Source organism: Gossypium hirsutum, chromosome A08 (assembly GCF_007990345.1).
Source record: "Gossypium hirsutum isolate 1008001.06 chromosome A08, Gossypium_hirsutum_v2.1, whole genome shotgun sequence".
Classification (NCBI taxonomy): Eukaryota; Viridiplantae; Streptophyta; class Magnoliopsida; order Malvales; family Malvaceae; genus Gossypium; species Gossypium hirsutum.
In genome coordinates this window covers 9,596,914-9,610,884 of record NC_053431.1, presented here as the reverse complement: position 1 = coordinate 9,610,884, position 13,971 = coordinate 9,596,914, and the positions used below count along the sequence as shown (strand labels likewise).

Below are 13,971 nucleotides of genomic sequence, written 5' to 3'. Positions count from 1 at the left end.
AGAGTGATTAGCATTTAAGATGAAATGGTAATGCTTGATGAAAGGGTTTATGGGTTATGCATATGCATGGTATTAGTATATTTCATGTTTATTTAAGATTTAATCTTATTTCAAATAATGAGTTTTAACTTGTTCAATACAATTCATATTTGTTAATGAATTCAAGTTGATTTTAATTTGCCCACATATTCTTTTGTTTATTAATATTTATTATATATTTATAAATTTAATTTTCTATAATATAAAATTACATAAATATAGAAATAAAATAATATATTAAATAATTAAAAAGAGTTAAATCAAGCTCAATCTTTGAATATTGAATAACGCTTTTAACTTTTTGATCAACCCTCTCAAATTTTGACCCCTCAACAGTTTTATATCAAAAAATTCAAACTTCTAAAGGTAACATTTTTAATGGCATTTTAGAAAAATAATAGCTTAAAACAACAGATGGACATAGGAAGGACAAAAGAAAGGGCTTGTTTAGAGTAAGTTGTTGGTTAAGTAATGGGGCCACAATTTATATTGAACGCTTAATTTCAGACGATAATATGAAAAATAGGACGCTCCAAAAGTGAGTAATAATAGAATTATTTTTTTAAGCTATTTTTTAACTATTAAGATTAGTAGAAGTGATCCAATGTGCATTCAGCAAAATATGTTATTGCTGCAGCATCAATTTTTCTTTTCTTAAAAAAAAATTATCGTTTACCACAAAAGCTGCATTATATGGATATATTATAGAGTGAAAGTGTTTTCAACTTAGACAAAGACACCAACCCTAGGTTAAGGAGCAGGCCAAATAAACCCGCCAATTTTTGTATACCAACCTTTTCTGTTAGTCGGTAATGGTAGGACTGTCTCACATTTATTGGATATTACACATTCAGTAATTTTACCACAATTTTACTTTATGATCGACTCTCTAAGTCTTTGGTGTGTCCGCTGAGCAACTAATGAACCCTTAAACAATAGAGGTATTGTGTCTAAGGTTCTATGTTGGTTTTAATCTCAGTTTTGTCTCCCAACTTGGAGAGAGCCCAATAAGTTCACAAAGTTTAGAAGAAACTTGTCAACAAAGAAATGTTTAGCATTTGGCATTGGTGGGGTTTGAATCCATCTCTTATATGGTATTAGTAGGTAGGACACTACCATTGGCTAGTCTATATAGGCCTTATCTTTGCAACAATGGTACCACTTACCTCTCCCATGAGCTTGCAAATTATATCTCTACTAACCGAGATGCTTCTTAAACTTCTTGGACTTCTTTCGAAATAAAAGATAAACCCTAACATGAGACCATCTTCGTTGAGGATTCAAACCAACCCTCACATATATATAGAAAACGAGGAAACAGGTATACTAATATACATAAATTTATCAAAATTTACATTAAGAAAAAAAAAGTAAACTAGATGGTTTCAGGAAAAGGAAGGCAGAGAAGAGGATAGGAGTTGAGAGTAGTTTAAGGCAGCCTCCTGATTTGATATCTAATGAGTTGAAGTTGGCTTTGATTTGAAGAACCACCTCAGGTGTAACAGAGAGGAGCAGGCTTTTCTCACAAATAATACAATATTCGAATAATTATAATCAAATTCAATCATTACAATCAAACTAATAACGGGAACATATCCAACTTAAACTCGAATAAATCTTGCCGTGTTGAAACGTGTTTTACTTCTAAGAGTTTGTAAGTAAGGCTAGGTTTGATTCCCATTAGATAGGGTGGATAACAATCCATTCTTTCTATTTCCTAGTCTTAGAACCATGAGATAAAACCCCATTTCAGCGGTATATTTGATCTTTTATTCTTCTCTATCATCATACATTGTTTGAGGCCTGATAGAATTTTACATCACTGATTTTATAAAAGCATTAATTAACACAGCAAGATGCAAGTTTTTCTCCCTTCTTAACCAGATTACCTTCCCCTTAAAAGGAATTTGGCCTATGTTTCCTGCATTTATATTATGTCAAAAGAATTAGCCACATGGAAAGAACATAAAAAATTTCATTATAACATTTTAGACTTGTAGATTATTTAACATTTTAAACACACCATACAATAGTATTTCAATTATTTCAGTGAATCGGGATTCGGCTCACTATCAAGGATTTATCCAAGAGGAATTTAAGTAAATTAGGACTCCCTTCAACATCATCAAAATATGCAAACCGATATGCATATAAAATCAATTTTCTTGTGAAAATTTTCCCAGATATCAGTTCTAAATTGGGTTTGTAGCATTTCTGCTACTCAAAATGATTTGCCCTCCAACTAAAGAACTTATATTACATGCTTCTTGTGTTTCAAATCTCATAAATGAAACTTCAGAAGGAAATTTCATCTGTTAATCAGAAAAAATTTGGATGCTTACGTTGTTAGAAGAATTTCATTCCTGAGTTTGGACAGAGATGCTGCACTTAGTCATCCTGTATGCCATAAAAACAAAAAGCAGTTAAGTAACAAAAAAGAAATTATCTTATTACCAGTTTCAAGAGCTTACCAATGCACAAGCCTTCCAAGTTCCAACTGCATCGAATTCGTGCTTGCTTGCTTTTGCTTCACTAGAGCTCTATCCAGAGCCTTTCCCTGCAAAGCATCAATCACATGCCCTGCCGGCTGCGTGAACTTTCACAATCTGCGGTTGGTTTTTGATGCTGTTTCCTCTTATGAAGACTAAACTTCTATAGTAAAGACCCAAGTGCAGGTAAATAGCCAGCTCGCTTCAGTTGCACATCTAATTCAGTCAGAATCGAGTAGATCTCATCTGAAGCAAGGTGAGACTTATCAGATGCAGAAAATTGATGAATTTCATTCTCCATTTCAATCCAACTAGACCCAGGACATCTCTTTTCTACACCTAATTCTCTCATCATTGCCTGATCTTAGCGACCTGGCCCCATCGATTAACTTCAGCATACATGTTAACTAAAAGAGTATAATAGCCACTGTTGTATGGCTCTAAAACCATCAGTTCATCCACCAACCTGAGCAATTCCAAATTCTTATGAAGTTACACCACCTAACAGTGCACCCCAAATAACAGAATTTGTTCCAACTTCATGCTCCTTATCAAGAATAGAGCATCTTCAAGCAACCCAGCTTTGCTCAAAAGATCAACCATACATCCAAAGTGTTCAACTCCAGGCAGGATGAATATCACGAGTCATGCTTAAAAACCTCTGACGGCCTACTTCAACTAATCCTGCATGTGTGCAGGCAGTAAGAACGCTAACAAAAGTAACCCTATTCGGTTTGACATGCTGCCTCTCCATCCTGTCAACATTGCCAGTGCTTCAACTGCATAACCATGAACTGCCAGCCCTTCAATTACTGAATTCCAACAAAACAGATTTTCTCTCTTAATTTAAAGAACACCAAAAGTGACCTTTCTAAACTCCCACATTTAGCATACATGTCGATTAACGCAGATCCCATATACACATCAAGATCAAAAAAGTTTAGCATTAAATAATCATGTATCTCTTTCCCTGTATCAAGTGCTCCAAGGTGAGCACAAGCTGAGATAACACTTGCCATGGTTACTTCATCTGGACTAACCTTATATCTTCTCATTTCCTCGAAAAGAACTAATGCTTCTGCATATTGCTTGTTCTGAGAATAACAGTTGATCATTGTTGTCCAAGAGATTGTATCCTTTACAGGCATTTGATTAAACAATAACTCAGCTGACGCTACATCCCCTACTGTTCCATATCCATCAATCATAGCATTCCATGTGGCGGTACTCCTTTCAGGCGTCTCATCAAACAATCTCCTCGAAGAACCCAAATCCCCTGCCTTCAAGAAACCAGAAATCATCGTTGTCCATGCAAAAACATCTCTATCAGGCATTTCATCAAACACCCTTTTCGATTCAATAATTTTCCCAACACTCGCATAAAAATCGATCAAAGCAGTTTGAACAAAGACATGTGACTTAAACCCATGTTTCCAAACATGGCCATGAACACTTTCTCCAAAACCAAATTCAGAAACCAAACAACAAGCCTTAACTAAGGAAGAAAACGTGAAACTTGTGGGCCAAACTCGAGCTCTGAGCATATGTTTGTAATAATCTAAAGCTGAGAAGGGATGATGACAATGAACAAGAGCTTTGATTAATGCATTATAGACAAAAACATTGGGTTTTTCCATTTCGGTAAAGGCTAAAATCGCGTAATCCACGCGGCAAAAAGAGGAGCATGCAGTGACGAACTGGTTGGACAAGAAACAGTCTTGGTTCGCATTTGCTTTAACCATAGTGGCATATATCATTTCTAGTTGGTACAACTTGGAACATTGTTTAATTTGATCGACTATAGCTTGGGTGTTTTGAGGGTGTCGAGAGGTTTTGGCTGAATGGATAAACGATTAAGGATAGTTATGGTCTTGAGAGACATTGGTTTTCTTCCAAAGACTAGCTGTGGGACTGGGCCGAGAGTGTTGTACGAGTCTCCACAATATATATTAGGTTTTAGGATTAAGGTGAATAGAACTGCCAAAAATAGATACAAATGATTGCATATGCAAGCACCCTGTAAGCTATATACAGTATATTATCGCTTCAAAAGCCCAAACAATCTATGAAAATACAAATTGATTTAATCTGTCTAATCCTGAATCTTATGCGATAGGATGTTTACTCAATAGAGCCCACAACAGGCTCCAAACTATTTTATAAAAGCAGTTCCTCTCCATCAAAGAAGATACAAGACTCTACTACACAACCTTTGTTTGTACTTGGTCAAGCACCTAAGAAATACTCTTAAACCACTTCCAGCACCCACAGAGTGTGAACCGCCTTAAACAACCAACCCCCAAACCCTGCATTAACAATCAGCGTTGCTTATGAGAGAGAGAAAAAAAACTACCTCATCTTTTTCTTTTTCTCACTGCTCTCGGTTCAACATGGTAGAAATTAATAAAGGTAACAATCTAGAAGCGGATGATTGACAGCAAAACGCAAAAGTAGAAGAAAACGGGAAAAAGAAAATCGTACAGTTTAAAACCACTACTTATAGTTATTTGAGCCGGAAAGTAACCTATGAACCGATGAAATAGACGCATGAGTTCATCACACAATATAAACCCCACTAATTAAGGGATGACGTGTTAGACAATAATATCATGACGACAAGAAACAAAGAAAACGAGTCAAATAAAGAAAAACCAAATGTCACTTTGCTACTTTCCTCGCCAAAATTCACATTGACCTTTCCATCAGAGTAAGCCGCTTTATGACCTCGTCCTCTGATGGGAGACGATTGTTAAGCAACCTCCATTTGTGTGCCCACTTCAATGAAGTGACTTAATAGAGGGAGACTCACCTCTCAAGGAAACCCTTGGATGATCAACACTCGTCCTCTCATTACTTCTCAGCACCAACTCCTTAGAGCAAAGCTCTATCCCAACTGGTCAACTGAAGTCAACCTAACTGACGGCTACCCTACTCCTGAAGCTTAGATGGTAAGGTCTTTACTCAATGGGGCTTACATCAGACTCCAAACTCTCTATAAAAATCTCTCCTCTCAATCAAATAAGGCAAAAGACCCTTTATTACAAAAACTGTGCTTAGACTTCTCCGATCACCTAAAAGAATACTCTTCACGACTCCCGATACCCACACAGTGTGACTGCCTTAAACCATCAACCCAACCTACATCTACACCTTTCAATATTTTTATAATATTATATATAGTATCAAAGGCGGAAGGCATGAATTTGTTCTTTTAATCTTTTTATTCATTCGTTCGACCAATCATCTTTGTAGCCTTGCTCATGCATGAATGATCACTACCTAGTGCTTCTTTTAAACGCCATCCTTGTCATTCAAAGCCTCTTTGCCCTTTTTCTTTTTCCTGCTTCAGTTCTAAATTTAGCCCACGCCAATCGCTCAGTACTTTCCAGCTATCATTTGTTGACATTTCTGAAGGTGGTGTAAGCCAATTACATGGTACACACGGGATTATAAGCAAACCTGTTTGGTATTTCTGCAATGGAGATATGCTTCTAACTCTAGAAGCATTTGATTTCCTTGATGATCAACTAGAACCCCAATTTTTTCCTCCAATATGCGGGCATTACAAAAAACATGCAGACCAATCTTGACTCTCAATTCTTCTTCAAGACAATATCAGAGGCCCTCATCGAAGTAGCCTGTTGACCCCTCCTCTTCCTCGAGCTTTTATAGTGAACATTGGCGACTTCATTCGGGTATAGACATTATCATCACTATACTATGATTTTATACTTAAACGGAGATGTCAATGCATGGATGTTACATGCAAGCACTTTATTTTTACCTATACTAGAATGACAACTTAGGGTTCCCTTTTCTCCTGCGTTAGCTCATTATCACAAATGATAAATTTTTAAATGTGAAGCATAGGGTGATAGCAGGACAAGTACCAAGCTCATCACAATAACCTTATGATGCCATGACACTATAGTAACTACGCAATCATTAATTTGATAAGCATTAATATAAAAGCAATCTGCAATTTAGATCTTGATGTTTTTCTCTTTCTCATGTGCAGTAGCTTCTTTGATGGTGAATGTTAAATCTAAGCGTTCTTAATCGTAAGATTAAAGCAGTTACAAAAGGAAAAATATCCAGTTAAGGCAGTCCAAACCGAATATAATGGTCTAATAAGATTGGAAAGGAAGAAAATTATAGATGACATTTCCCACGAACTATGAAGAACAGAAGCAAAAACTCTTTACAAAATGTTTTCTTAGGTATGCTGCTTTCCCTCCTTTTCCCTTCCTTTATATATTTCTTATGGGATGGAGAGACAAACACAAGAGGCAAAAACAAGAGAACCAATAAAAAACCACAAACCACTCACGATATTTTACAATAGGAGCCAATGTTACAGCCTCCAAAACCTCACAAGCCATTGTTGCTAGCTTGTAGCCTTGGATTGCAAAATATGCACAAGATACCATAAGATATCCAGTCGATGCATAACTCTGTTCTTCCCCTGCAATGTGTTCAGAAAAGGGAAGCAAAATTATAAGAGGATTAAAAGTTGAATTGTTTGGAATGCAATTCATACTGCATGGAGCTTAGGAGGTATAGCTTATAATATATTCGATGTATAAATTTCATAAATATCAAGAGGAAGCAAATAACATGTTCCACCAGCATCTCCTGTGTATGTTTTGGGCAGGCACGTAACTGATAGAAAACACAGACCACAGCCTCAGATGCAAAGACAAGAACACATTACAAGAGGTTGATCATGTCCTCTTGATTACATTTTTTCCTTTTCTGTTTTTTTGGTCTGACACAATTGCTTCCATCAGTGTATGAAATTTAGACATCAATCTTCAGCACCCAGAATGTAGGAGATGGAACTTTGAAATTTACGAATTAGCAAGCAATGCTTGGATCTTGTGCCAGGAAATACTAAACAAATAAAGATGGACATTTAGATGCCCAAATTATCCTACAGAAGGGAAATAAAATTCATGTGCAAGCCTTAATATGCCAGACAATTCATCGTAGAGAATAAACCCTACCTCAACCACAAACCATATACAAGTCTTCTCACCATGTGCTTCTGTAATCCCTTTTAAGATTGTCAGGCCCAAGCTTCTGATTGCCTCTGCTATCTCAAGAAAATGACTACATTCCTCACACAACAGCTGCATGGATCAACTAAAATACTTAAAACACCGAGAACAATAATAATAATAATAATGAGTAAAAAGTGAAATTTTATCTTGTTTTCATTGGATATAAAGTCTCATCTTTGACTGTACGAAAGCTATGGTGTCACATTCTCATAGAATCACCCTTCGTTATTCACTTAACTCTTCTTAATTTTCTAACATATTTCTGATAGACCGATACCAGTGACATAATGAACAAAATTTCCTAAATAACATAAATCATTAACTTGACAAACAATAACTATAACCAGTAAACAATGGACAAAACTTCCTACATTTACACTTAGCAGTGAACCCACCAATTAAATGATAAACTTAACAAACAATAACTACAATACCATCTACTGGAACAGTTCTCATGAACCTACACAGACCCTATACGCACCTCTACAAGCATCTGCCCATTTTTGTTTATATTTTCCACTATGATTGAGCAAACTTTTAGAGGGCTTCCCACTTCCACTGCCCAGCTTGAACCTTGATCATAATTGGATGATCCAAGCATGCCAGCTCCCTTTTGATGCATCTACAAGAATCAAAAGAAGACGTTCACTGACAGAACAAAACATGGTATGCTCTTGTTTATGATCAGTGTTTCCACCAAGTCTTATTAATTTTATACCAACAACTTCGGACAAGTTCTGGCACTAAGAGGCACTTGAAAAATCATGACAAAACTTGATTTCAGCTTGTGATCATTAATTATGCTGCCATTACATGAAAAAGGACAATAATCTATAAATATGTCTACAAGCCCCTAAAGAGAAAATTCTAGCAAAACTCGAATGAGTTCATTTAATTCATATGCCCCAATAATTGAAAATGATCATGGAGAACTTCCCAGTTTCTAATTTACTGAGTCACAAAGATCATTAACCAGTAAATGGCATGACAATTTACCTTTGATTCAGCACATTTACCAAGCTTGTCAGCATGCTTAGTGATACCTTGAAGAAAGACCATGTGCTTGATTGTGCGCTCCAGCAATGAATCAATACTGCACTGTAGATTTTTCTTGAAATTTTAGCAGACTGACATTTATAAGGGTATAAACAGCAACCATCAGAATCCAACACTCATCTAAACAGCAAGAAAATTACCTTTGCTCCATTAGGCACAAGCTCCCTCAGCTCCTTAATCCGATCTTGAATGAGTTGTCTGTCCCTTGGTCTAGGCCTGGGATTTTCACCAGGTCTAGCCCTCTTTTTGTTGTTCTTAGCTGGCTCTGAGGACTTCTCAAACTGCTTGGAATTGCTAGGGCATGTTGAAGAATAGGCTTTTGAAGACATTGATCCGCATATCTCCGATGAATTCAGACAGTGCTGTTTGCTATCTTCCACGAGAGAGGACTTATTAATTGAATAACCTGCTGAATTAACAGTACACTTTGTTAGGCTTGAAGGCTCAGAAGTATTTCTGGTTATCAACGACAATTGTGCTGATCTACAAAAAGATCCCTCACTTCTCATATCACTGCCACTATGGCAAACATTTGCCACTACAGCTTCGAGGAGATTTTCTGAGCCAGATTCAAAAGTCAGCTGGCTGCAGCTCATCCCCTCTTGCATTTCAATATTGGCCCCAGCTTCTGCATTATCTACCTGGCTATCAGCATAGAAACCATTCCTCAAAAAGGCTGGTCCAAGTGCTTCAAAAAGCTCACAGCCAGCAGAAAACTTTAAGGAAGGGTTTATTGAGTCCATGTCAATTAAATCATTTTGATTCCCCAACTTCTTTGAATTATTTTGAAATTTTATGTCTGAAGATTTGGGTATGTCCAGCACCTCCTTTGGATAAGGACTCAAACTACTCGGCTTAACCGTATCATTAAGTGCAGAGCTAAGGAAGTTTGAGGAGTAGCATGCATGACCAGCTCCATACTGTTCAGCTTGAAATGCAACATTAAATAAATTTATGCCATTCACAGCAGGACTGTTAGCATAGACATTTTCTGGTTCCAAACTCATTTTTTTCCACCCATTAGTCACCCCTTTACATGCCTCATTATTTATCGAATGCCTCCCCAACTGATTTTGATGCTCCAAGTTGGAATCACTCGCTATTGAGGACAGCTGAAGCCCTTCATGCTTATTCTCCACTTCAGTTGCCCCTTCGGGAATATTACTGGACAGTGGAAGAACAAATGAGCTATCACTGTACTTTTGGGGATGTGAAAACCCAGGCAATAAACCATCTGGTCCATCTTTTTGTACAGCATTATCTAAAGGAATAACTTCTGAATCTAGTAATTTTGCTGGAAAACCTTGCTGCAAAATAAAGAGCAGAAACTATTATTACCATATAATATATTTTTTGAATAAAGAGTGGGAAATTAAAAAAATGCTTCATAAACATATGCACATGTAGTTATGTACAAGGTCACACGCGTACACACTAACATAAAGAAAGAAGCAGAAAGTGAAAAAGTAAATCATACCTTAAATAATAAATTTTTCATACTACATTCTATTGAGCTGGCTATATGCCCTACGGAAGAATCTTGAAGAGCAAAAAATACTTTTCTGATGTGACTCACCAGCTTCACATCCTCATACACCTGCTCCATTCAATTAAATAAAACTAGAATAAAAATACAGTCCAAACTATAAGCTTGAAAATTTTAGAGTATTTGACATCATAATAGTACTAATGACAATAAAATACCAACTCTGGAGAAGGCTTCAAATTTGAAGCACCAATATATAGGCAAGTAGAAAATCTACTAGAACCTAACCGAATACCTGAACTGCATAAAAAGTTGCACACTAAATAATTGAAACTGAATAATTAAATTATGTTAGGGTTTTGCCATATTAAGACATGCTTTAATAACTCTTTATCATGTTAAAAATGACTTCAACAAATTAAGTCATGAATGTCTCTTACCATAATGTTTGCTGTATTCCATTTAAAATAAACAAAAAGAAAGTATAGAGTTGAGAATTCTAAGAACAAGAAAATAGACCAGTAATAGAAATAATGCAAAAAGTGTATGAAAATTACAAGGATCAACCAACACAAAAATACTACATATTCAAAATCTAAATACTTCATCGACACTGACTCAAAAGTAATAACATCTTTCAAGCCAGCAAGATACATTTGTACAAAACAAAAATCTCAGAATGTTAAAGATATCCATCCCAGACCCTCAAAGTTGATACGCAGATGAGCATTGATAAAGTAGAAATACATCAACATAATTGGAAGTCATCTTACTTTATTCAAGGAGCCAAGTTGCACAACTCCATGTGGACCAACAGGAATAACAACAACGGTCTACAAGGAAAAATGCAAATACTTCTATTAACAGAGTAACCATATATATATAAGAAGGAAACTAAATTCTAGATAAAAGACGATTTTTTTACTACATTTTGAAGCGCATTTACTTCTAAACTCTCAATAGACAAATTAAGAGAGTTAAATCTTATATTCTCTATAAATTAAGGTCAAATAAACAAGCTCAAGTAATTGTAAAATTGAAGTGGAGTAAAATCCCTTCACTAAATTATAAGCTCTCCCACAAAGATTTTGACCTTTTACCGAGAAACCTAACCAGTTGTTGACACCCATGTGTTGAACCAAGGTAATCATCAAAATAATTACATTGCAATGCAAATATTTTTAAGTGGAGGAAAATGCATACATACCCTGATCCCTGATGCAAATTGACTTTGCCAACCATCACATAACTGAAATTCAAACCCAATTAAGGCAGAAAAGAGTATGAGAGCAATGAAACAAAATATCAAAATCAACTATGAAACAGTATGTTTGCTATCATTACTTGGTAAAGTTCATCACCTCAAACAATAAGCAGTAGCTGTTAACATGCTTATCTGCAAATATCCATTGATGATTTCCAGAAGCTGCCACTTGCCCGACAATCCTGTAAAAAAAAGGATGAGTACTAACTAGAGTTGTTGCATAAGCTACATGTACTAACTGAGATTGTTTGCTCAACGCACACTTAAGAAAAATGGTGCACAAGGATTTAAAGGGCACAAAACCCTATCTTTGACCTGATGCATCCGGGTATCCTTTTTTTAACTATTGCATTAAAAATGCCAAAATCATGCCAAAAACTGAACAAAAAACTTAGTTATCACTTATCAGTGGATGGAACCATACCCTTCCCCTAGAGAATATACATGATAAGACATTTTTGCCACAGATAAACCAAGGGTGTCATGTGAATAGCGTCCAGAGTGCAAGCTTTCTATTGTATCATGGAAACAATGATTTGCCAGAGGATCAAGTTGGTCAAGGTTGTCATAGTATGCATCCTCCCAAGTCAGCACCCTGCAATAACGCAATACTAAGAATAACACTCAAACAAACACATAATTGTATTTTCACCATAGGCCAATGGAATATCCCACACGATAGGAGGTAAAACAGATTAACTATTAATTTATCTCCCCTGATGATCTCAGTATGACATTTTGGATGTTAACATCATAGGGGGGAAAAAAGAGAATCCATCCCTGAACTAATCAAATGGTATTGGCCCTTTTTTTTTCTTTCTTTCTCGATAAAAAAGGGAATTAAAAGCTAAAAAGCAAGTGTGCTAATTTCAGGAACTTCTACAACGTTGGCAACTTGAATTAAATACTAGAAATAGAGGGGTAAATGGAAGAAAACAAGCATGTGCGAATTATATCCTATGCCAATTTCCGGGGTCAAAGCCATTCCAATCCGACTTAAGAACAAGTCAACTTACAGCGAACTAAAAATAACCAAAACCTCAATTCATCTTACATAAAGAAAACTCCAAATAATTAGATGCAGATGCACAGAAACTCCAAATTAGCTGACCCCAAGGAGCGTGACAACATGTTCATACTCTTTTTTTTTTTTGCAATCTATGCTAAGAAAAAGAAATACTGCAAAATAATCAATTAAACAAATATGATGATCAACTTAAAACAAAGAACGAAAAAGAAAAAAAATGAAAGAGGAATTGTACTGACATTCGAGCACGATGCTTAAGCTTCCAAAAGACGGCGTACTTCCACTCAGTATTGAGGCAGAGACTTCTCAATAGCTGCTGCAACCGACATCCACTTGTACTGCTAGCCATCTCTATTTCCCCTCAACAAAGGATTCAACTTTTTTTTATTCTGTTCAAAAGCGCCCCTCACTCAACCTAAAAAACAGCAAATTTTCAATCAAAACCAACCCCCCACAACCTAAGTTTTTTCTCTGTTTGCAGCAAAGCCCCTAGCTTCCTCTGTAAGAACCTCTTCCAGCCTGTTTTCTCCTCAATCCCGCTCGCGGTTTAATCGACGGTCTCACCGTTGCCAACAACAGACTATCCGTTCCCATTCCCTCTCTAACCAAGAAGGAAAAGAAAAAAAGAAACAGACTAATATAACTTTCGCCGCAGAAGCCGATTACAAGATCAAACTTGTGAGATCAATCATGACACTCTCATTGCAATTAACTCCGTTTAAGCTGCTGCATTTGACCATCTTTTTTTTTTTTTTGGCTAAAGGATGAGAAACTTTTTTTTCCAGTCGTCGAATAGAGAAAATGAGAAACTATAGAGAGCGACAAAGATATTGCAGAAAGATCTAACTTATATCAGACGACATGGATTGAGGAACTCGTTGAAGATCAATTTTATCCGGTTTTTTTCAAAAATAAAATTGCGACACAAAGAAAGAAAATTAGCGCGAGATTCAGCAGGGAATTGAACTAGTAGAAGCAAAAGAAACAACAAAGAAGAGAAAAAAAAAAGAGAGATGATCAAAGCTTAAAGAACTCTTCGATTGCAGCTTTCAACAAAAATCGAACTCAAGGTCTCTGATACATTTGTCGCCATTTTTATTGGGTCAGCTTGCCTTTTTCTTTCTTTTTTCTTTTTTTTTTTTCGTTTTAAATAAATCAGCAACTTTTTTCACGAAACTGGGCGCGGCGTAACTTTATAATATCCTGCGCGTCATTGGAGCTCCTTTTATTAGTCTACGCAGTAGGCGCATTTTAGTGACTTCCACTAGGTTAATAAAGTTGTTTATTTAAAGGGTAAATTGCACCCAAGGTTATTAAACTATTAGTAAATTTATGTTTTAAATATTTAACTTTAAAAAGTTAAAAAATGGTCACTAAATAATTGGAAAATTTTCATTTAAGTCACTGAACTATTTGAAAGTCTTTATTTAAGTCACTAAGTCATTAAGTTTTTTTTTTTAAGTCCAGCTAGCTAGTTCCAAGTGACATTCAACTATTGATAGGTGAATCATTTACCCATTGACAAGTAGAATATACCCTAGTCAAAG

At 36.0% G+C, this 13,971-nt stretch overlaps 1 protein-coding gene and 1 pseudogene across 3 annotated transcripts; both read right to left on the bottom strand.

Annotated features, from left to right (window-relative positions):
* Positions 1 to 2,381: 2,381 nt before the first annotated feature.
* Positions 2,382 to 4,347, bottom strand: LOC121204952 (pentatricopeptide repeat-containing protein At1g06143-like; annotated as a pseudogene).
* A 2,324-nt stretch (positions 4,348 to 6,671) lies between these two features.
* On the bottom strand, positions 6,672 to 13,592 carry LOC107894766 (transcription factor bHLH155). Of its 3 annotated transcripts, none has more exons than XM_041075829.1 (12): positions 12,664 to 13,592; positions 11,822 to 11,992; positions 11,495 to 11,579; positions 11,341 to 11,382; positions 10,907 to 10,966; positions 10,125 to 10,244; positions 9,150 to 9,954; positions 8,788 to 9,056; positions 8,588 to 8,689; positions 8,073 to 8,213; positions 7,535 to 7,660; positions 6,672 to 6,993 (listed from the first exon to the last, which is right to left on the bottom strand). In XM_041075829.1, the coding sequence occupies exons 1-12, from the start codon at positions 12,771 to 12,773 to the stop codon at positions 6,916 to 6,918; spliced, it is 2,109 nt and encodes a 702-aa protein (XP_040931763.1). In that variant the 5' UTR covers positions 12,774 to 13,592; the 3' UTR covers positions 6,672 to 6,915. The 3 variants fall into 3 exon arrangements, with proteins under 3 accessions (XP_040931763.1, XP_040931764.1, XP_040931762.1); XM_041075830.1 differs by having other exon boundaries at positions 8,788 to 9,053; XM_041075828.1 differs by having other exon boundaries at positions 8,788 to 9,954.
* Positions 13,593 to 13,971: the final 379 nt, after the last annotated feature.